A 21,549-nucleotide genomic window follows, 5' to 3' on the forward strand; every position below is an offset into this window, starting at 1 on the left:
AAGCTGGAGGTTGTAGGTGGTCCAACTCCAAGATTGTAGACATAGTAAGATTAACAGTTGAATGAACAACCTTTATACATACCAAACAGCCTCTACCTCCGACGCTAACCACGTCGATGCCTTCTCCGGTCGTTTCCCCTCTAATTCCAACTAAATTGTCACCCTCACCCCCACTCCGAAATCTCCATCACTTTCTCCATCTCCGACGACTAGTTCGTCTACCGCAGCTCCTCCGAGCTCCAGTCCTACTCCTGGGTCTCCTGCTGATTGTCCTATTGTCCCACCCATCGCTTCTCCTCCTCCATCTATGCCCGAAGGATTGCCATAATAAAACCTAACTTGATTGGCATCACACATCCTATGGATTCAAATTCTAGCTTTTCCAAGCTACAGTCTTACTCCTTCTAGGTCTCCTGTTGATTGTCCTATTGTCCCTCCCATCGCTTCTCCTCCATCTATGCCCGAAGGATTGCCATAAGAAAACCTAACTCGATTGGCATCACGCATCCTATGGATTCAAATTCAAAATTTTGAAATGAATATTTAAATGAGTAAGACCTTGAGGCCCAATTACTATTTCAAGATTCAGATGTTCATCCCATTATATGAATTAAAAAAAAACTATATTTATATTTAATTTTATTTGAAATGATTAGCCTTTTATGGTTGATTATAATCATGGCTGCATTTGGGTTTGTTTTTCACAAGGGTTCAAAGTAATCATAGAATGAGTCTTTTTCTTGTTTGTTAAAACTTCTTATTCATTCATTCATCTCAAAGCACCCTTCAGATTCTTCTTAGTGCATAATCGGTAGCCTTTTAAATCAACTTTATACAAAATTTGTATATTCTCTGATTAAAATTTAAATGTTATAATCTTATCCTACTATATATATATATTCACATCTATTTCATCATAAATCAATAACATTTTGATTTGATGCAATGGTTTTTATGACAATTACATATTCTGAAATTTTATTAATTAACTCATATTAATTTTTGAATCATTAATTTATAATAAAATAGATGTTAAATGTCAATATAAAAAATGTATACTATTGAAAATTTTCCTAGTAGACACTCTACGTGTTAAAGACGGTCGATAGATACATTTTTTGTAGTAGAGTATGCATCAAGAATTTAGTTAAGATTAAGGCGTTATAACTAGTGCGGTTAACATGTAGAACTAGAGGTTAGACCTATGTGCACCGAGGGATTGGTTATGCCAAGGGCTAACCTAGAATGTCCTTGAATTGAGAAATGGAGTTTAAACCGTTTGGACGCTCTAAGAACCTAATAAACCTCCACGGTGTCTTAATATGATTTTAAGTAGCTTACAGAATCACAAAATTAGTTTAGTTACTATTGAGTGTAGAGTCGAGTTAGGGTTGATGCTTTGATCCCATTAAACCGGTTCCTGAGAAGAACTAAGGATTACATGAGTAGTTAGTTCAAGATATGGACCCCTATTGAGCGTAGAAGCAGGCGAACGTATAAACCAGTCCTAGTTAGACTTAGGACTACACAAGTAAGTGTCAGGATGAAAGCCCCTGTTGAGTGTAGGAATGAGTTAAGGCCGACGTCGCGACTTCGTAAACCAATCTTGGAAGAGATCAGGGACTATGTGGGTAGGTGGTTTAGTATGAACACTTCTATTGAGTGTAGGAACGAGTCAAGGCCAACGTCGTGACGCCGTAAACCAGTCCCGAAGAGGGGCTAGGGACTACATAAATAGACGATCAATGAAGAATCAATTAGAGCTTCGAGACCTACACAATAGCTTAGAGCACTGTAACGGTTAAGCCCAAACTTCTTATAGACCAAAGGAAAGTTGTGGGAACCTATTAAGAGAAGGAAGTAATGAGAGCCTATCGATTGATTGTTTACTGAGTATATTTTTTATACTCACTCATTTCCCCTTTCACCTTTCCCCTTTCCCCTTTTCTATTAAGAAAAAGGAAGCAATGACCCTACAGGTTGGTTGTTTATATTTTTATACTCACTCCTTCCCCCTTTCTTATTCAGGTACTAGTCAAAGTGGGGGGAGGTGCTCGGGAGCTACACTGTCACAAAGGGGTGCGTTCACGTCAATCCATTTTTACATTTTGGATTCTTTTATATTTTGTTTTATAATTTTTCCCATTTGTAAAATTTTGTACAACATCGTCTTGATTGTTTTTCAATTATTTTTTATCTTATTTGTTTTCGCATACGTCTTTTTAGTTTCGGTTCGATTTTCAAAACCTAAAAGATTCGTTTCGTGACAATTTACTTCTCATTCCATTTTACCACGGTGAATTATCCAACAAAATTGTCACATATAGGTAAATAAACAGTAAATAAATAAATTAAAACCACATCTAACTAAATCTAAATCATATGAACTCGAGTAGATTTGTCTATGAATACGAACATAAAATTTTAAATTTATGATCGTTTAAATCATTACGTACAAAAAAAAAAAGAAAACAAAATATTATTATTATTATTTTCTCATATAGTACAAAACAATCAACCTGATTGCAATGACTTCTTCAACTAATAATTTTCCACTATAATCCATAAAATGAGTCAATAATATTCTTCATTAGAATATAAAAATATAAAAATTATTTTTTTAAAAACAATTATTTTATTTTAAATTCAATTAGAATATCATAATAATGTTCGAGTTCACTCTGTTCTATTATATCGTTACAAGAACACGAAAAGAATAATACCTCTCCGTTGATTAATGTCTGAAGAGATGAAGATTTCAAACGTCCATTTCTTTTTCAAAATCTTCTTCACAATTCTCTTCACCTCACATGGATCTCAAATCGACGACGTTCCTTCATCGAACAATGGCGTCGCCTTCTTCGTCTTCGGCGATTCCTTTCTCGATCCTGGAAACAACAACTTCATCAACACTACCGAGGATTTCCGTGCCAATTTCACGCCCTACGGCGAAACTTTCTTCAACTCTCCGACCGGAAGATTCTCCGATGGCCGTCTCATACCAGACTTCATCGGTAAATCTCAAAACAGAAACTGAACTAAAACTCTGACTCGTTTCGTTTTCGTTCTTACAGGATTCTTTTCTTTCAGCGGAGTACGCCAATCTGCCTCTGATTCCAGCGTATTTAGATCCTCACAACAATCTCTACATCCATGGCGTCAATTTTGCATCCGGTGGAGGCGGCGCTTTAGTCGAAACTCACCAAGGATTCGTACGAATCAATCAGTCGATCGATCAAACCGCATCGACTTTCCTCTTCGCGTTTTTCTTTTTCTCTGCCGATTTGAATGCATTTTCCGGAAATTGACTGCATCGATTTGAATTTCAGGCTATAAACATTGAAACTCAACTTAGGTATTTCAAGAAGGTGGAGAGGTCGTTGAGGAAGAAGCTCGGTGATGCCAGAGCCAGTAGCTTGCTCTCGGACTCTGTTTATATGTTCAGTATCGGAGGAAACGATTACATCGTCGCTTTTGAAGGTTCTCCTGTTCTTGAAAAGTACACTGAAATCGAGTACGTGAACATGGTGATCGGGAACGTAACATCCGTCCTCCAAGTAAGTTCGAATCTGATTATTTTCCCTCCTCAATTCCATCTAATCTCAAGTTTCAATTCCGTTCTTATTGCTAATTAAATTTAAGATGATTTCATTTGTTTCAATTTAATCCAAACTTATCCTGTCAAACTATGTTCCATAGGAATTGTATGATCAACTATTGATGTTTAGCTTTTTGTTCTTAGAATTTGGGTTAGTTTTCTTACAATATCGATTCAACTTTTAATGACTAGTTGACATTGAAACTAGAGCCAAATGATTAAAAAAAAAAAAAAAAAAAAAAACTAGTTGATCTTCCGATGGAGTAGAACACAATAGAAAACTAGTCCTGAAATTTAACCAAATCGTAGAAAGAAAAAATTGTCAAATTAAATCATAAACACCAAATTGAAATTTTCAGAACCTTACCGATTTGAATCTGAAATTACTTCAGAAGGTTTCTGGAAATGGTTTGATTTCAGTAATGTAATTGTTTGATGAGATAGGAAATATACAAGAAAGGAGGAAGGAAATTTGCATTTCTGGCGGTGCCTCCATTAGGTTGTATGCCGCACACGAGATTGATGAAAGTGGGCGGCCATGGAAGCTGTTGGGATGAAGCTTCAGCGCTTGCGAGGCTTCACAACAAACTGCTTCCTGCTGCTCTTCAGAAGCTTGCCCACGATCTCCAAGGATTCAAATACACCCTCGCTGATACCTACAATATGCTTCAAAACAGAATCGACAACCCTTCAAAATATGGTAACCAACTCTTTTCCTCTTCCATTAATCTTTCCATGTTTCTTAAATTTTCTCTATTAAGATTTGTCTCTAAAAAACAATTATAATCTTACTCTAGATCTAATATATGGATTTAGAATCTTTTGAGTCAGTGTTTAAGTTATGGGTAAAGATTGTCTAAAAAAACAATTATAATCTTACTCTAGATCTAACCTAGGTACTATCTTTATGGGTAAAGATTAAAGATTTTGAGTTATGAATTATTGAAGATTAAATTAGGGTCTGTGAGTTCCTACCTTGGTTGGATGGTTGGAGAAAGGAACGAAACATTCGAGTGTGGAAATCTCTCTCTAGTAGACGCGTTTTAAAACCGTGAGGCCGACGACAATACATAATGGCTAAAGCAGACAATATATGCTAACGGTGGGTTTGTGTGGTTACAAATTGTATCAAAGCCAGATATTAGACTCTATGCCAGTGCTTGTTGGGCTCCTAAGAGGAGTGGATTGTGAAATGAAGCATTCTTTTATGTGTAAACTTCTCCTCAGCATACGAGTTTAAATTTTTTTGGAATGAAGCACTTTCTAAGGGTGTGTAAACCTCTCTCTCTATAAGACGCGTTTTAAAAATCTTGAGGTGAAGCCTGAAAGGAAAGCTCAAGTGGGTTTGTGCTGTTACAAATGGTATCAGAGCCAGACATTGGACGATGTGTCAGCGAGAACGCTGGGCACCGAAAGAGGGTGGATTGTGAGATCCCATATCGGTTGGAGAGAGGTATGAAGCATTATTTATAAAGGGGCGTAAACTTCTCCCTAGCAAACGCGTTTTAAAAATCTTGGAACGAAGCATTCTTTTTAAGGGTATGTAAACCTTTCCCTAGAAGACGTGTTTTAAAAATCTTGAAGTGAAGCCCGAAAGAAAAGCCCAAGTGGGTTTGTGCTTATACAAATGGTATCAGAGCCAGACATTTGACGGTATATCAGCAAAGACGCTGGGCTCCCAAAGGGTGGGATTGTGAGATCTCACATCGGTTGGAGAGAGGAACGAAGCATCTTCCTAGCAAACACGTTTTTAAAATGTTGAACGTAAATCCGAAAGAAAAGTCTAAAGAGAACCATATCTACTAACGATGACGTTGTGATGTGTTTGGATGAAGGTTTGAAGGATGGAAGAACAGCATGCTGTGGAAGTGGAGAGTTGAGGGGAATATATAGCTGTGGAGGAATGAGAGGACAAACAGAATTTGAGTTATGCGAAAATCCCAATGAATATCTGTTCTTCGACTCTTACCATCCCAATGAAAGAGCTTATGAGCAGTTTGCAAAGCTGATATGGTATGGAGATGCCCAATTCATTAACCCTTCCAACCTCAAACAATTCTTTCAATGTGGATCATCACAAGCTTGAACTCCATGTGTACCTATCACTAAATAAAGTTTCCAAATATACCCTCACACGTGGGATATTACACCGTTATTTGCTTGTCTTAAATTAAACGTTTAATTAGTTTCGTTTTATAAACATTGGTATCTGAAATTTACCATCCGAATATAGTTCAATAGATAAAACATCAATTATAGATATCATATAAAGTCAATGTTTCAACTCTACCGGTCAAACCTAATAGTTAGGATTTTTTTTTTTTAATTTATGAATTATGATTTATGAATATTATTGAAACAAATGTATTTATGAATATATATTTTTTAAATTATAGATTTTTTTTTTTTAATAATTTAGGGATATTATCATGAAAAAATTCATAATTTAGAGGCCAAAAATATATATATTGTGTTATTAGATCATGAAAAATATTTGCAATTTTGAGATTTTAAATCATAGTGAAAATTAATTTTTTTTTCCTAAGTATAATTATATTAATTTACTTAGATTATATAATTGTGTTTATATATATATATACACAAATTTATGTTTTTTTTTTAATTCACTTATTAATTTGTAACCATGCATTTGGGTTGGGCTTGCTTTATTAGTTTCTTGTAATTGATGGATCACAATGATTCCATATTATTATTATTATTATTATTATTATTATTATTATTATTATTATTATTATTATTTCCTTTTTAAAATTATTGTCAGAATGAAGGGATCTATTTTATTTTTTAATAAACTGATTAATGTTGATTCTCTACTGAGTTTTCTGTTTCCTCTTCAATTACAATCACGTGTGAATCACATTCAACTTGTCCTCTCTCACGTTCATCAACATCTAACTCCCATTCCTTTTTTCATTATCTACAATATTTTTATGATTTTTTTTTTAAATAAAAGTAAAATTCATTGTTTAATTTTGTCGGTGGGAGTCCTTATCCTCTAAACCGTGCTCAGATTGATACGAGATACAAGCTTCAAACCTTTTGATCGACGGCACATCGAACTATGTTCAATTTTGACTATGTATTTATAAGAATTAAGGGTGTTCATATGACTCAATAACTCGACCAGCTCGAACTACCCAACCGAAACCATAAAGATTGAGTTGGATTAGATTTTTTTTTTTTTTTTTCATTTTTAGTTTGGGTTGGGTCGGATTTTTCAAAATCGAAAAATTCAGTTTCATTCATAGGTTGACATTTTTCCTGTCGTGTCAACTCAACCAACTAAAAAATAGGGTCCAACCCTACTTTACTTTTAAAAAATTAAGAATGTTTAATATTTATGACAAATGTTATTGATCCAATGTAACTCGTAAAAAAACAATAAAAGAATAACCCGACAATCCAATCCAACCTAACTCATTCTGAAAATAGACGGTTGGGTTGGATTGAGTTGTGAACTCTAATCGAGCTCCTCGGATCACCAACTTAACCAACCCGAAAATTTGTAATAGTCTAAAAGATTTTTCCAACTCAATTCGTGTACACCTCTAACAGTAATCTACAAAAATACGATAAGACCACACCTACACGTCTATTATCTTGATTACAACAACGGAGACTTTCTTAATCATATAAATTATTATTTCATTAAGCAATCCATTAGTTATATTAAACCTTCGAGTCAAGCTCTATAACATTTTTTTCCGTCATTTTCTAAAAAGATAAGAATCTAAAACGAAGAATATAACAATATAATGTATATCTTCAAAGTGAAGGCATCAAATATTTTTTTTGAAAGCATATAATAAAATAGAATATTTCATAAAATAATTGTACATATTCCATTTTTTTAACTTAGGCTCAAAGTCACTCAAATAAATAAACAAATAAAACTCTCTCTATCTTTTTATATATATATATATATTTATTTATTTATTTATTTAAATTATGATTTAAAGAAGTAAAAGCTGCAAGTGGGAGATCCCACTTTCCCCCAACCCTTTCAATCTCAAATCCCCTATTTTAAGTATTGGTTTGTGTGTCATCTAATTAGGTAACCCATTTTTTTATTTTTTTTATTTAGCTTAACCCGAGCAACCCGAGAATGGAGTTGGGTTAGATTTTTTCCGCTTTGGGTTAAGTTGGGTTCGCGGGTTGGCACTTTTTTGGTCGAATCAATCTGTGTAATTCGAAAATAAAGCTACAATCCAACTCTACTCTACTGTACAATATCATTTTGACTTTTGTAACTAATGTTAGTGATGTGTTATGACTTGTAAATGTTTAATATTTGAGTTTCATCAGATTTTAATTATTGATATAACATATATAGTGGATAAATAAAGATAATAATTCCATCGCTCAACTCAAAAATAGATGATTGGGTTGGGTTGGGAGCTATATTCGAGTTGCTCGGGTCACCAACCCATCCAATTCGATTCAATCCAATCAAACCCAATACGTCGTTGTGATGTCCCACATTGGTTGGGGAGGAGAACAAATCACCATTTATAAATTTTTATAAGGGTGTGGAAACCTTCCCCTAGGAGACGTGTTTTAAAACCTTGAGGGGAATCCCAAAGAGAACAATATCTGCTAGCGGTGGATCTGGGTCGTTACAAATGGTATCAGAGCCAGATACTGGATGATGTGCCAGCCTTCTCGTTGTTCCCCGAAGGGGAGTAGACACGAGGCAGTGTGCCAATAAGGACGCTGGGCCCCAAAGGAGGGTGGATTTGGGGCTGTTCCACATCCATTAGAGGAAGGAAGAAGTGCTAGCGAGGACGCTGGGCCCCGAAGGGGGGTGAATTGTGATGTCCCACGTTGGTTAGGGAGGAGAACAAATCACCATTTATAAATTTTTATAAGAGTGTGAAAACCTTTCTCTAGCAGACGCGTTTTAAACCTTTGAGGGAATTTGAAAGGGAAAGCCCAAAAAGGACAATATCTGCTAGCAGTGGATCTGGGTCGTTACAGTCGTATACACCAATATGGACAACTCGGATCATCAACTTGTACCACTTCGTACATAAAATATGGGATATTTTAAGAATTAAAAAAATAAATAAACATTGAATAAATTCAAGCTTGAACCATTTTTTTTATATATATAAATATCCAAATCAAAAGCACTTTTTCCATAAATTGAGGGTGACTTCCAAATTTTTAATATGCATATTCAAATAAATAAAAAAAGAACTAAAAATTATACATATTTTTATAAAACTTCACCTAATACTTATACTGTTGACTTAATATAATTTTGGATTATAATATTTACATAGAAAAAAAAATCCATAAATAAAATATATACATTTTTTTTTAAATTTTATCCCACACAAAGTATAATAAACTCGTTTAATTAAAAAAAAATATAAAAATCGTAAAAATTTATTAACGTGTTAAATATAAAATTGGACGATTAAAGACTAAATTTGTAATTTTTTTTTTTTTTTTAATTTAAAGAAATCTTTTAAATTCGAATAATTTTTTTAAAAAAATTGTGACTTGGATTTGCACTTGGAATATGATGAGGAGGAATCACCTAAAGTTGTGACCTAAAAAGGCTATTTTAATACAAATAATAAAAATAAAATAAAAAATAAATTAATTTTATTTATTTATTTATTTCCAATTTAGGGAAGCCAAATTTATAACATTTACATGTGAATTTCCAAGTCAAGATAGATTGGAATTTCGAATCACTCAAAAAGCCTTCTTTGACTTATTTATTTATTTTATTTATTTTTTATTTTTTAATTTTTAAAATTTAATTTTAAGTCCCCAACTTTCCAATTATTGCTCGACAACCATTTTTAATTATTCAAAATTAATGGGTTTTGTTAGGGTCACCTTTGTACCTATCAAAGAGTTGCTCACCCACAGTCACCTGATTTTTATAATTTTATTTCTAATATTTTAAAAAATACAAAAATATTAAAATTAATTAAAAAAAAATCAATTTTCATTTATAATAAATACCCACCTTTCTCATGTTCGACAAACGTCCAACTTCCTTGTTACGAATCAATTTACGAGACTTCGAGAAATTGACCTGTGACAAAATTACAAAATCAAACACAAACAAAATAAAACAAAACGTTGAAAATGTATAAAATATAGTAAAATTTCGTGCAGTTTTAAAAGACATACATCACGAGCGTAAAATATTCCAAGTTGTTTACAAACGAGGAAAATGGCACGAGACACAAAAGCATACAAAATCAACTCTAAAAGAATACAACTAACCAACGCCCGGTGTTGACACTCCTTTGTAACAGTGCAACTTTTGAGCACCTCCCCATCTCGACCGGTACCTGAAAAGAGAAAGGGAAAAAGGAGTGAGTATATCAGTTAAAACCCACCGCTAGTAGACGTTGTCTGTTTTGACCCGTTACAAATGGTATCAGAGCCAGTTATCGAATCGTGCGAGACACTGATCGAAATAGGGTTAAAAAGACAATATCTACTTGCAGTCAGTGCGGTCAGCTTGTACTGTTACACTTTTTATCCCAAAAAACGGATCGGGGAGAAGGTCACGTGGCACATAAATGAAGCGCGTACGAAAAGTGGGCCAATGCGAGTGTGGTATATCTATTATCTCCAAGTGGGAACCTGAGAAAATGATTTGTTTCTCAACCCATCACAGATAGGACACGTGGTCTCATGTCGGCCGAGGAAGGAAAGACAAAAATTAGTTGTGGCTTGCACATTTTCACGTTGTGGAAATTAAAAGGTCCACGTATTGGCCACATCAACCGCCAGCTGTCTCCAGCAACGCCGGAGATCTGGCCACGTTTGAAAATGTCAATTTCCCTTTGCCGTACGATGTAGATCATACGGTCAACATCTTACCTCCATATAATTTAATTAAAACTCAAATCATTTTCCACATAATAAATAAATCCACCAACATTATTATAATAAGCTTTGACATAAATAATAATATTAAAAAAATAATAAAATTCAATTTCTTGGCCAGCTTTGCTTCCTCTCAAATTTGATTAAGCATCATGTTTGATGGTTCTGCAAGCAAAGAATTTCATTTATGCCCATCCATATAATAATAATTTTTATTTTATTTTTTAATAATATTTATAGCGTTAAAAATCTGAAAAAACGTTCCAGCCCAAAATTTATATTGGTACCTGTTAGCCCCGACATTCCCTTGTCAAACTAGTCACGTCACCGAATAGTAATTTTCAATTTTTTTAAGTCTTTTATAGCTAACTTATCATAGGATCGCTCTCATTCAAATGTGGTCTCGGTTATTCATGCACGTTTCGTTTACTCGAGTGTTACGTGCTCAACAGCTTCTGATTTAGTTTTTTATTTTATTTTTTAATAATATTTATAACGTTAAAAATATGGAAAAAAGTTCCATGCCCAAAATTTATATTGGTATCCGATAGCCTCGACATTCCCTTGTCAAACTAGTCACGTTACTGAAAAGTAATTTTCAATTCTTTTAAGTCTTTTCTAGCCAACTTATCATAGGATCACTCTCATTCGAATGTAGTCCCGATTATTCACGCACTTCTCATTTACTCGAGTGTTACATGCTCAACAGCTTCCGATTTTGTTCATCCCTAAATCATATTCTACTAGAAGAGGTACCGTTCTCGGTAAAATTTAATAATATATTGTAAATTATAATGACAATTTTACCCTATCTTCATTATATTAGTAAATTGCGTATGATTAGAGCATCATTAATTCATTAAATACCATTTAATCAATAATTAGTTACGTGTCATAGTCTATAATTATTTAGTAAGTCTATAATTGAAACTGTTTGAACATCTGACCTATTAATTAACGGTTCATGTCAATTAAGTTATTTTCGTGTTGGGTGTAATTTAATATTAATAAAAAAAGCGAGTAAATCTGAAATTACTGATTAAAGCACGAGATAAACCTATTAATTTTAAAAAATGCAGGTAGCCTTTATCTGTCATTTGAAAATTTTTGAAACTACGCTCGTATATTTGAACGTTATATTCTCGAAGAGTTTTATTTTACGAGATAATAATAATAATAATAATTTTTTTTTATTACCTTTTATATTAGCTAATGGGAAGACTAGAAGCAAGGAAGGTAGGCAACGGAAGGCACATAGGCATATTCGCTTATTATATTTCTCTTTATTTATTATTATTATTTTCTTTTATTAATTGTTAAATTATTGACTTATTTTTATTTTCATTTACAAAAAAAGATTTTAATTTAATTTTTTTTAAGTGAATTATGAGGACATTGTTCCACGCAATGGTGGGAAATTATAAATAATTGCAATAAAGTGAAAAGACAAAATAGCCCTAACAAACGGAGTAATAAAAAATTAAAAAGAAATAATAATAATAATAATAATAATAATATTAAACCTTGCTTTAAAACGTGAACCCCAAAATCATCTCGAGCCGTGTTAAGTCGGTCGGTTAAAATTGGAAGCGGTTGAGTTGACTCGGTGACTCGGCCGGTTCGGTAATTGAGTTACCCACCAATGGAAGTGTTTCCAGAAAGAACACAATGATTGGACGGCCTATAATTAGTATAACGGCGGATTAATTACCATTTTACCATTTAATTTTTTTATTTAAATAAAAGGAAGAAAAAGAAAAAGCCGGAATTTTATTTTTATTTTATTTAATTTTCTCTGTTTTATCAATTAATATTATTACCTTAATTTGTGTGGATACAGTCTTCGAAGCTGTTTTCTGCCATTGTTCTGCTGCAGCCTCCCTTGTTGTTCTTCATCCTTCGAGTACGATCTGCTTGTTTTCATCTCTATTTCTTCAAAAAAGCTGTTCATCTTTGTCTTTTCATTAGCGGTTTGATTTCTTCTACTTGTTGTGTTGCGTCATTTCTCCTCTTCCTTCACTTATTCTGTTGAATTCTGTTCTGTTAACGTTTTGGTGGTCTGATTCTGTGGAGTTGCTGTTCTTGAGCATTTTTTTGTTTTGTCTTCGTCTTGTGAGGGTAGATGTGTGTTGAGTGCTTTACTGATTGAGGTTTTTTTGAGGATTTTTGTGCAGCGAGGGAAGTTTGTTTTTGAGTTTTGCGTGGTTGGGAGTTTGGTTTTTGGTGGTGAGGCCGGGCCTTGAGGCTCGGAGATCGAAACTATGGGTGCGGAGACTGAGCAACAAAGCTTGATTCATGATACACTCGATCCCAATTCTCTCTGCTTGCAGAAATTCAGGCTCTACGAGACGCGTTCGGTAAATATCTCTTACTTGAAAATTCAAAACGCGTTTTCTTTATCTGTAATCTGATTCTGCAGGATCTTTGTGGTCATTTCCGTAAGTTTTTGAAGTTCTGAATCAGTTATTCAACTTGTTTATGATTGAGTATGATTTTGATTTCTACTCTTGATTTGTCGGGTCGACTTCGGCGATTTCCGTTTAATTCTCCTCATGGGTATTTCAAAATTGATCCGTGGCCTCCTTGAGCTCGATTTGTGCGATTTTAGAGTCTGAGGATCTGCGTAGAGGAGGAAATCGTTATGTTCAGAAGATGTGCTATCTTCAATATGAACTGGATTTCGCCCTATCTGAACTTACATAGACCTGCTCAAAGTTTTTCTTGTATGCATTGGTTCCTTTTGAAAATTTTTGAGGTAGCAGGAGTCTCTGATTGGATTCTTACCTAGTTTCTCTAAATGGGTTGTTTCGATATATCGTTGCTGATTTCTTTTGTTTACGCTATAATCATATTTTACAAAATGCCTGCCATAATCATATGCCTTCTTGGTGGACCAGAATTTTTACATGATTGGAAGAGACAAGAACCGAACGTTCTGGAGAGTGTTAAAGATCAGCAGACTGGAGCCTAGCGATCTAAATATTCTTGAAGATTCTACCGCATACACAGATAATGAGTGCTTTGACCTGCTGAAGCGGATACATGAAGGAAACAAACTGACGGGTGGGCTTAAATTTGTGACCACCTGTTACGGAATTGTTGGTATGTTATCGCCATGTGTTCGTATATGCACATTTTTCGCTCTTCTTTCTTCAGAACTTATGGTTTCAACCGTTACAGGTATCATCAAGTTTTTAGGACCGCATTACATGTTATTGATAACAAAGCGAAGAAAGATTGGAACTATTTGCGGCCATCCAATTTATGCAATTTCGAAGAGCGAAATGATTCCAATTCCAAATTCTACTGCCCGGTCCAATTTGGCTATTTCTAAGGATGAAAACAGGTCTTTAGTCCATTTTTCATGTAAATGTAATGTCCTTGGTTCTTAAAGGAAACCTAAGGGGTAGCTTTCAGAAATAGTGTCCATATGTACTGACATTTAGATTTTTGTTGTCCTATCTTACTCTGATGACATTGACAATTGAACTCTTGGAAATAATTCTTTTATTTGTTATTTGTTAGGAGTAGTTGAGTTCAACACCATGGAGGTGGTAATATATTTGTAGTCTATTTTGTTAATACACCCTTTGGTGTAAGGTTATTGATTCAAGTTCACGTACAAATGATGCCATATTTCTCTTGGTTCTCATTCTTTCCCATCTTTTTTTATATGAGATCTTTCGTATTTTAAGTTAGAAATATGAATATAGCTCTATATGTATCCTTTCTTTTAGAAGTTTCATATAAATAAGGTAGTACCTCTTTATTACCTGCCAAGTGTACCAGGATGTGATGTTTGTAGTACGTGTCGAATAACGCAAGGTAGTATGAATTTAGAGGGGAGAGTTACTTACTTGCCTTCCCTTTACTTTTGTGGTTTAGCATTTGAATAAATTTGTCTTTCACTTAATTATTTGTTTTTTTAATTTGATGCTAATATGTTTCTTGTTGTCTCCTTATTGATTTAGATACAAGAAGCTCTTACGCACAGTGGATCTTAGGAAAGACTTCTTTTTCAGCTACTCATACAATGTCATGCGTAGCCTTCAAAAGAACATGTGTGATAATAAGACAGGGCATGTACTTTATGATACAATGTTTGTCTGGAACGAGTTTTTAACTCGTGGAATCCGGAATATTCTCAAGAATACCATCTGGACTGTTGCGTTAGTGTATGGTTTCTTTAAACAGGTAAGGTTTTATGATTATAGATATTGGCTGTTGCACATCAATAGATACTTTACATAAGTAAATTGTTTTTGATTTCAGCCCTTTTTGTCGACATCAGGAATTGAAGTGCTTTTACTTTTTCATATTTGAGTTCATAATTGCATTCATCTATTACTCTGACTGCATTTTCTATGTTTGTTACTTTTGTTGCATTGTTCTTTTCCTCGCCATGGCTTTTTGTTAAGGCAATATTACATTTTCAATCCAGCTCTAGTGCAGGTTTTACTGCATTTTGGTGCAGTATCAGGGTTTTTCAGACAATAAATACTTTGTGCTTTGTTTGTCCAGGTTGATCTTTCTCTTTCAGGCAGAGATTTCAAGTTGACACTCATTGCTAGACGATCACGTCATTATGCTGGTACACGGTATGTACTTATTGCCTTTGCGGACACTTGCAATAAGATTAAGTTCATATTTGACTTTTGATCTGAATCTGACTACAATGCTTTGTGTTGTGCATGCCCACTCACGCAGATGCATCTACTATCTTGATCACATAGATCCTATTATTAAATATTTGCTGATTCTTTCCTTTATATCCAATTGTTTTTTTAGCTATAATTACGGAATTGTGTCTAAATGAACTGCGGATTATCCATTTTCCTGCAAGCCATCTTATATTTTATTGTTCTGTTATTTTGTGAAGATTTCTAAAAAGAGGTGTTAACGAGAAGGGAAGAGTAGCTAATGATGTTGAAACAGAACAAATTGTTTTCGAAGAAGATGCTTCTGATGGGCGACCAACTCAAATAAGTTCAGTGGTGCAAAACCGGGGATCGATCCCTCTCTTTTGGTCTCAGGAGACCTCACGGCTGAATATTAGGCCCGATATCATATGTATGATTGTAGCCTGTTTATGTTGTGTTCTTTTATTGGTAATTTCTCTAATCTGTCGCTGCAATCGTTTTTCCTTCCAGTGTCAAACAAGGACCAGAATTACGAAGCTACAAGACTACATTTCGAGAATCTTGTTTTGAGATATGGAAACCCAATAATTATATTGAATTTGATTAAGGTATTTCCTTGTTAATAATTTTGTTTTTAGTTCTATGCTCTAAGCTGTTGCGTTCGTTGTTTATGTTTCTGTGACCTATGTTATTCAATCTTTTGTCTTCTGTTTTAATCCATTCTCTTTCTACTATATGTAAAATCATTTGTGAAATAGACGCGCGAGAAGAAGCCGCGAGAAAGCATCCTACGTGCTGAGTTTTCAAATGCTATAAAGTATATAAATAAGAGTTTATCTGCAGAGAACCGCCTAAGATTCCTCCATTGGGATTTGAACAAGCATGCGAAAAGGTATTATAGCCATTCTGTGGTTGGCAGTAACGTTTTTCTATTGAAACTGGATATTTATACGTGATTATAATTTTTATGAGAACTGTTTCTGCAGCAAAGCTTCCAATGTTTTGATGCTGCTTGGAAGGGTTGCTACATATGCATTGAACTTAACTGGCATCTTCTACTGTCAAATAGATTCAAATTTAGGCTCAGAGGAGTTAGTAAGCTGGACCAAGCTTCAGTAAGTCTTACAGATAGTGGTTTATTGGTTGCATGAAACTTATTCCCTCATACTTGCTTATTTGGATGTAAGGATTGTTCCAGGTTACCCCATTTTGCATGATATGTCTGACCAACATTGCCTATGTTTCAATGCATCAGGAAAAATCAGGGTATTGATTCTTCCGGGGAGAATCTATCAACAGAAGAAGAAAATGGGGAAAATTCAGAAAAAGATGTTAGTAGGGCGTATGGTAGTGGTATACTTGAAAATCATCCTGTTGCAATGTTTCAAAACGGTGTCCTAAGGACCAATTGTATAGACTGTTTAGACCGGACAAATGTTGCCCAATATGCCTATGGGCTAGTTGCTTTAGGACGTCAATTACATACTTTAGGGTTAACTGATTCCCCAAATATTTATCTGGACAACCCTTTGGCGGAGGATTTGATGCGGGCTTATGAGAACATGGGTGACACCCTTGCATTACAGTATGGTGGCTCTGCAGCACATAATAAGGTACTTCTATATGGATCATACGGGCTTCTATAATCTTTTGACTAGCATGAAAAATCTTAGTCACGCATCAATTATGCTTCTTTAACAAGTTGTATAGTTCAACTATTTAGTTAGATTTGAGTTTTCTTAGTCAAGTCGAAGTCGTTTTGCTGGGTAACAATAGGCTTGATACAAACAACTAAACTGATTTAATCAAACTATCGACCCCCTCATGTAGAGTTTTAATACTTATGGTTTTATCATGTGGTTCGCTAATACTAAGGATTTTTACCCCACATTTGTTTGTCGCAGCATTGATCCTCCCTAACCGAAAAGTTATATATTGTGTAACCTGTTGTTATTACCTTTTGCTTGCATGCTATATATCACCGTTTTCAATCTCTCACTCAATCTTGCTTTCAAACTCTCTTTCCAAAATCTCTCTGCCCCGTTTTCTTAAACCTTTTTGTCAAATTGGGGACTAGAGGCTTGAGCATACGTTGTTCGACCGTAGGCGACACGATCCGAAGTTGGCTTGACTCACTCATTGCTGAGAGTGAGTGCTGCACAATCGCCAAATCCGCTGCCTAGAAAAAGGCTATTGTGACAGTTTTCGGTTTTGGAGTCGAATAATATTTTTTGGTTGTGAAGTCCCTACTGAATGGCCTTAGGCATGTCCTGTGCTTTTCATGCTTGTGCTTGACCTGCCACTCTGAGCTGCCTGTCATCTATATATAATTTTTTATTCACATCCCACAGATATTTTCCCAGCGGAGAGGCCAGTGGAAAGCTGCAACGCAGTCTCAGGAGTTTTTCAGAACACTACAACGTTATTGCAGCAATGCATATCTAGATGCTGAGAAGCAACGTGCCATTAACGTGTAAGTCAGAGATTCATAGTGTCCGCAAGTTGTATAAATTGTGCACTGCGGAAGTAATAACGAACTATTTGACATGGTATTCGGTCAGGTTCTTAGGTTACTATCAACCGCAGCCGGGAAAGCCAGCATTGTGGGAATTAGACTCCGACCAACATTACGATCTTGGGAAGCGCTTTCCTGATCTTATTGATGATAATGTCAGGTACATCTTTATGCTCTATGAATTTAACCGACATTCTGCAGATTGCATATTGAGTGTAGCATAGAAGGAAACATGAGAAATAACATTACGCACGCTATGCTATCTTTTGTTATTCTTGGTTAAAGAGTTTAATGGTAATTAGTATTTTAAATGGAAATTTTCACCCTTCTGAAGGACGTCTTTTAAAAGATCACTATCAGATGGCAATATACTTGGTCAGAGTGAGTCTGATCTTGTCCATGACGGAAGCAGCAGGGGCTTTCCTCATTTGAACGAAAAATGTAATACAGGCTTCTCAGACCCTGCACCAGAGGTCTCAGCTTGCGAATCTGATATATCTCTTTGCAGGTATGGAACATCAAATTTCCTATACTTTTTCTTCTTACATTATAGGATTTGTTATGTGATAACAAAATGTAATTATCCTAAAATTTCTCCAAGTAAGTTTTTAAGATTTCAACTCTTTTCTTGTGCATTGTGCAATAGACTGTTCTCTTGACGTGACTAATAAACAAGTATCTACAAATTTATGTATTGTCATGTTTCACCAAATGATGACGCTTGAAATATTTTGGTCATTGTCATAGGTATACTCCCTCTATGTGCGGTACACATATTCATGAAAACGTGCAGGATGATCAAATGCTTGAAGTTAATCATATTTGTCACGATGAACGTAGAGATTCAGGCAGCTGGTCAAATTTTCTGGATATGGACTGGATTTCTTCATCTGGGAATTCTTGTGAAGACGAGTTATGTGAAAGGTATTTCTATTTTTTGTGCATTCTGTTCTAAGATATGAAAAGCATTATTATTGCTTTTGCTCGCCTCTCAATTCTCACTGTCATTACGACTTTTTTGCTTCTTCCTGCCATCGATTCACATTGATTTTCCTTGGAACAATTTTATTTCGGATTCCATGATGTGCGAACTGAAACCTTAAAAGAAGTATCAATGAATAGTCTGTCTAAGAACTATAATCGACCTTTGATTATTTACTGTTTTTTATTGCCTTCTGTAGCTTTTGGTTTCTTAAGCAGGAATCTGTTTACTAATTATTATACATGGTTGATAGGTCTGTCACCAGTCTTTCATCTGAAAATGTTGCAAGTGAGATGAAGATTGACTTTATGTCATCTGCAAGTGAGTCTGGTTCAAGCTCAAAGGTCTGTTGTTTTATATTTAATCTCACCCATTTGGCTGTTGACATATTGAGTCTGTATGCTTTAGTTAGAGGATGGAAACCAATTCCATTGGATTCATACAATTTGCTCCAATCAAACACTAGGAAATAAGACAAGATCTCACTGCAATGACTGCATCACTCATAAGATAGAAAGTTACTATGAACAATTCAGGATACTTGATCACTTGTGCAGTTCAGATTTAGAACAACCTTATTAACTTAGCCCTTTCTTCTTCCTGCAAACAACTGGATAAAAAAGCATCTTACTAATCAGTTGATTTGTGGTGTTCTTTAGGTGAAACAACGGTGTGCAACTGACCTTTCTCACGACGATATCATCACGAAATACTCTGAACACTTTGTCGACTGGGTCAGTCATGGTGGAATACTCTTCTGGTGAAAAGCTTACTCAAAGTCACTAATCAACATTGATATCTTTCATCTGATTAATTACATCCGAAGGATGTAATTTCTGTAGCCAAAAGTGAAAACATAACATCATCAGTCAGCTCGACACGGCGGTAAAAAACGACGGTAAGATGGTCTGCAGAAAGAGATAGGGAGGAGGGAGAGATGAATAGTTGCTATTATGCAGAAATTTTTGTTGGAGTTCAATCTTCAGGTCACCTGGGAGGGAGTAGCAGTGAATGATCTGAGTGTAGACCAGACCTCTCCCCCCTAAAAAGAGGCAAAAAGAAAGGTGGAAGTAGAAGAAGAATAAGAGTATATGAAGCGCTAACTCTCTATGTATCTGGAAGCCACACAATAAAATCCAGGTTCTTAATTCTCATAGTTTTCACCTTGTAAATATTTCTCCAAATTAACAATTGCAGATATAATCTCTTCTTCAACTCCCTATTTGTGAATTATTGACAACAGTTATATATAAATCTGTGACAAAAAATAAGGTATTTTTCATATGCAGCCGACTCAGTTCGTTATCTTTGTTTGACCCTTTTATCTCTTTATGTAACGGTTCATGCCTACCGTTAGCAGATATTGTCCTCTTTAGGCTTCTCCTTTCGAGCTTCTCCTTTCGAGCTTCTCCTCAAGGCTTTAAAACGTATCTCTGCTGGGGAAAGGTTTCCACACCCTTGGGTGTTTCGTTCTTCTTCCCAACCAATGTAGGACTCTCACACTTTATTAGACCCACATCTGTTGTGTTCATGTACCGTTTTCGGTCTAAATCGAGTTTTTTTTTTTTTGTGAAATTTTGATTAAGTTTGTTATGTGATTGAGTTTTTTTTATGAAGTTTTTGTTATTTATTTATTTTATTATTATTATTATTTATTTATTTTTGATAAAGGTGAGCTATAATCCTCTTGTGACATGTCTCCACCACAACTGCAATTATTGCTTACCTAGATATATTCATTTTTTTTTATTTAAAATTGAGTTGAAAATATAAATACAGATTTTTTCAAAAAAATATATATTAAATCACGTTTGAATTTTTGTGTTGAAATAAAAAAATTAAAAAAAAATTAAAATATTATTGTTTAATCAACAATAAAATATATGTCAATAAAAATGGTTTAGAGGACTTGTTGGGTCTTCTTTTAATATTTAAATGAGTGAAATATATATATTAAAATTTTGAAAATAAATTAGTTTATTTTGTTATAAATAATTTCTACTGTATATTTTTTTAATATTAAATAAAATGATTAATAATAAAAGATGTTGATTGTTTTTATTTAAAATATTAAAAAATAAGTTATGTTTCTCTATAATCTTTTAACCCACTTTCTCTATCAAATTATTGTGCAAGTTGTTCATTTAAATTATTATTATTAAAAAATTAATTTTATAATATAATGTATAGTCGTCAACTTTCATATCTTATATATAAATAAATTGTTATAATTTTTTACTAAATAATCAAAATAAAATCATTAATATTTATACACGTACGGAGTAGAATGAAAAATATAATAACGGGTTGAATATGAGTTGTCTAATATTATATAGTTTATTATATATTTAAAAAATTAAGTTTAACAGAATACTCAACCACAAGTATATTTAATAGAATATATATTAATATATTTGAAGTAACTATTCCTTATTTTTGGAAAATAAAATATATATTAATTCAAATTATAATATATATATGATTATTTATTTATTTATTCTACATTTTTATTTATCAAACAAAATTTAGGTAGCTATTTATCAGTTTTAAATTTGAAACTAATTTTTCAAATTTATTTAATAATATATTTTTAAATGAGAACAATAAGTTTATATTACAATTTTTTTAAAAAAAATTGTCTGAAAAAATACTCAATAAATTTTTAAAATTTTAAATGGGTAAAAAAAAAAAAATTATCTACCCAATATACATTTAATTTTTTTTTATATTAGAGCGTGAAATTTTAATTTTATATCACATTAATTAAAAAAATTCAAAATTTAGTGTATTGAAATTGTAATTTTGATAAGATAATTTTTTTAAAAAAAATTACATATTTAACGTCTGAAAATTTAATTTTATGTTTGATAAATTTTTGAAAGCATATATTATTTATTTAATTTTATGTTTAATATATATTATTTAGCATAAA

General features: G+C 33.7%; 2 protein-coding genes across 3 annotated transcripts; both read left to right on the top strand.

The window, feature by feature from the left end:
* Window positions 1-2,661: 2,661 nt before the first annotated feature.
* On the top strand, window positions 2,662-5,753 carry LOC111464186 (GDSL esterase/lipase 5-like). The gene is made up of 5 exons (XM_023108273.1): window positions 2,662-3,014; window positions 3,091-3,212; window positions 3,330-3,557; window positions 4,043-4,298; window positions 5,434-5,753. The coding sequence occupies exons 1-5, from the start codon at window positions 2,738-2,740 to the stop codon at window positions 5,682-5,684; spliced, it is 1,134 nt and encodes a 377-aa protein (XP_022964041.1). The 5' UTR covers window positions 2,662-2,737; the 3' UTR covers window positions 5,685-5,753.
* Window positions 5,754-12,305: 6,552 nt separating this feature from the next.
* LOC111464361 (phosphoinositide phosphatase SAC2-like) lies at window positions 12,306-19,922 on the top strand. Of its 2 annotated transcripts, none has more exons than XM_023108536.1 (16): window positions 12,306-12,837; window positions 13,378-13,582; window positions 13,661-13,826; window positions 14,452-14,674; window positions 15,002-15,078; window positions 15,360-15,550; window positions 15,631-15,728; window positions 15,879-16,012; window positions 16,107-16,235; window positions 16,376-16,733; window positions 17,472-17,593; window positions 17,682-17,795; window positions 17,970-18,143; window positions 18,383-18,559; window positions 18,871-18,961; window positions 19,277-19,922. In XM_023108536.1, exons 1-16 carry the CDS (start codon window positions 12,742-12,744, stop codon window positions 19,379-19,381), a joined length of 2,460 nt encoding a protein of 819 aa, XP_022964304.1. In that variant the 5' UTR covers window positions 12,306-12,741; the 3' UTR covers window positions 19,382-19,922. The 2 variants fall into 2 exon arrangements, with proteins under 2 accessions (XP_022964304.1, XP_022964303.1); XM_023108535.1 differs by lacking the exon at window positions 12,306-12,837 and adding an exon at window positions 12,903-13,235.
* The last annotated feature ends 1,627 nt before the right edge of the window (window positions 19,923-21,549 follow it).

The sequence above is a fragment of the Cucurbita moschata genome, unplaced genomic scaffold, assembly GCF_002738365.1.
Source record: "Cucurbita moschata cultivar Rifu unplaced genomic scaffold, Cmos_1.0 Cmo_Scf00030, whole genome shotgun sequence".
NCBI lineage: Eukaryota > Viridiplantae > Streptophyta > Magnoliopsida > Cucurbitales > Cucurbitaceae > Cucurbita > Cucurbita moschata.

Bases quoted from the DNA above. Each gene is read 5' to 3' on its own strand.
- LOC111464186 (XM_023108273.1), top strand. From the start codon at position 2,738: ATGTCTGAAGAGATGAAGATTTCAAACGTCCATTTCTTTTTCAAAATC. The intron at 3,558-4,042 runs GTAAGTTCGAAT...TTGATGAGATAG, and splicing joins ACGTAACATCCGTCCTCCAA to GAAATATACAAGAAAGGAGG. The intron at 4,299-5,433 runs GTAACCAACTCT...GTTTGGATGAAG, and splicing joins CGACAACCCTTCAAAATATG to GTTTGAAGGATGGAAGAACA.
- LOC111464361 (XM_023108535.1), top strand. From the start codon at position 13,122: ATGTTCAGAAGATGTGCTATCTTCAATATGAACTGGATTTCGCCCTAT. The intron at 14,675-15,001 runs GTAAGGTTTTAT...TTGTTTGTCCAG, and splicing joins TGTATGGTTTCTTTAAACAG to GTTGATCTTTCTCTTTCAGG. The intron at 16,013-16,106 runs GTATTATAGCCA...CTGTTTCTGCAG, and splicing joins TTGAACAAGCATGCGAAAAG to CAAAGCTTCCAATGTTTTGA.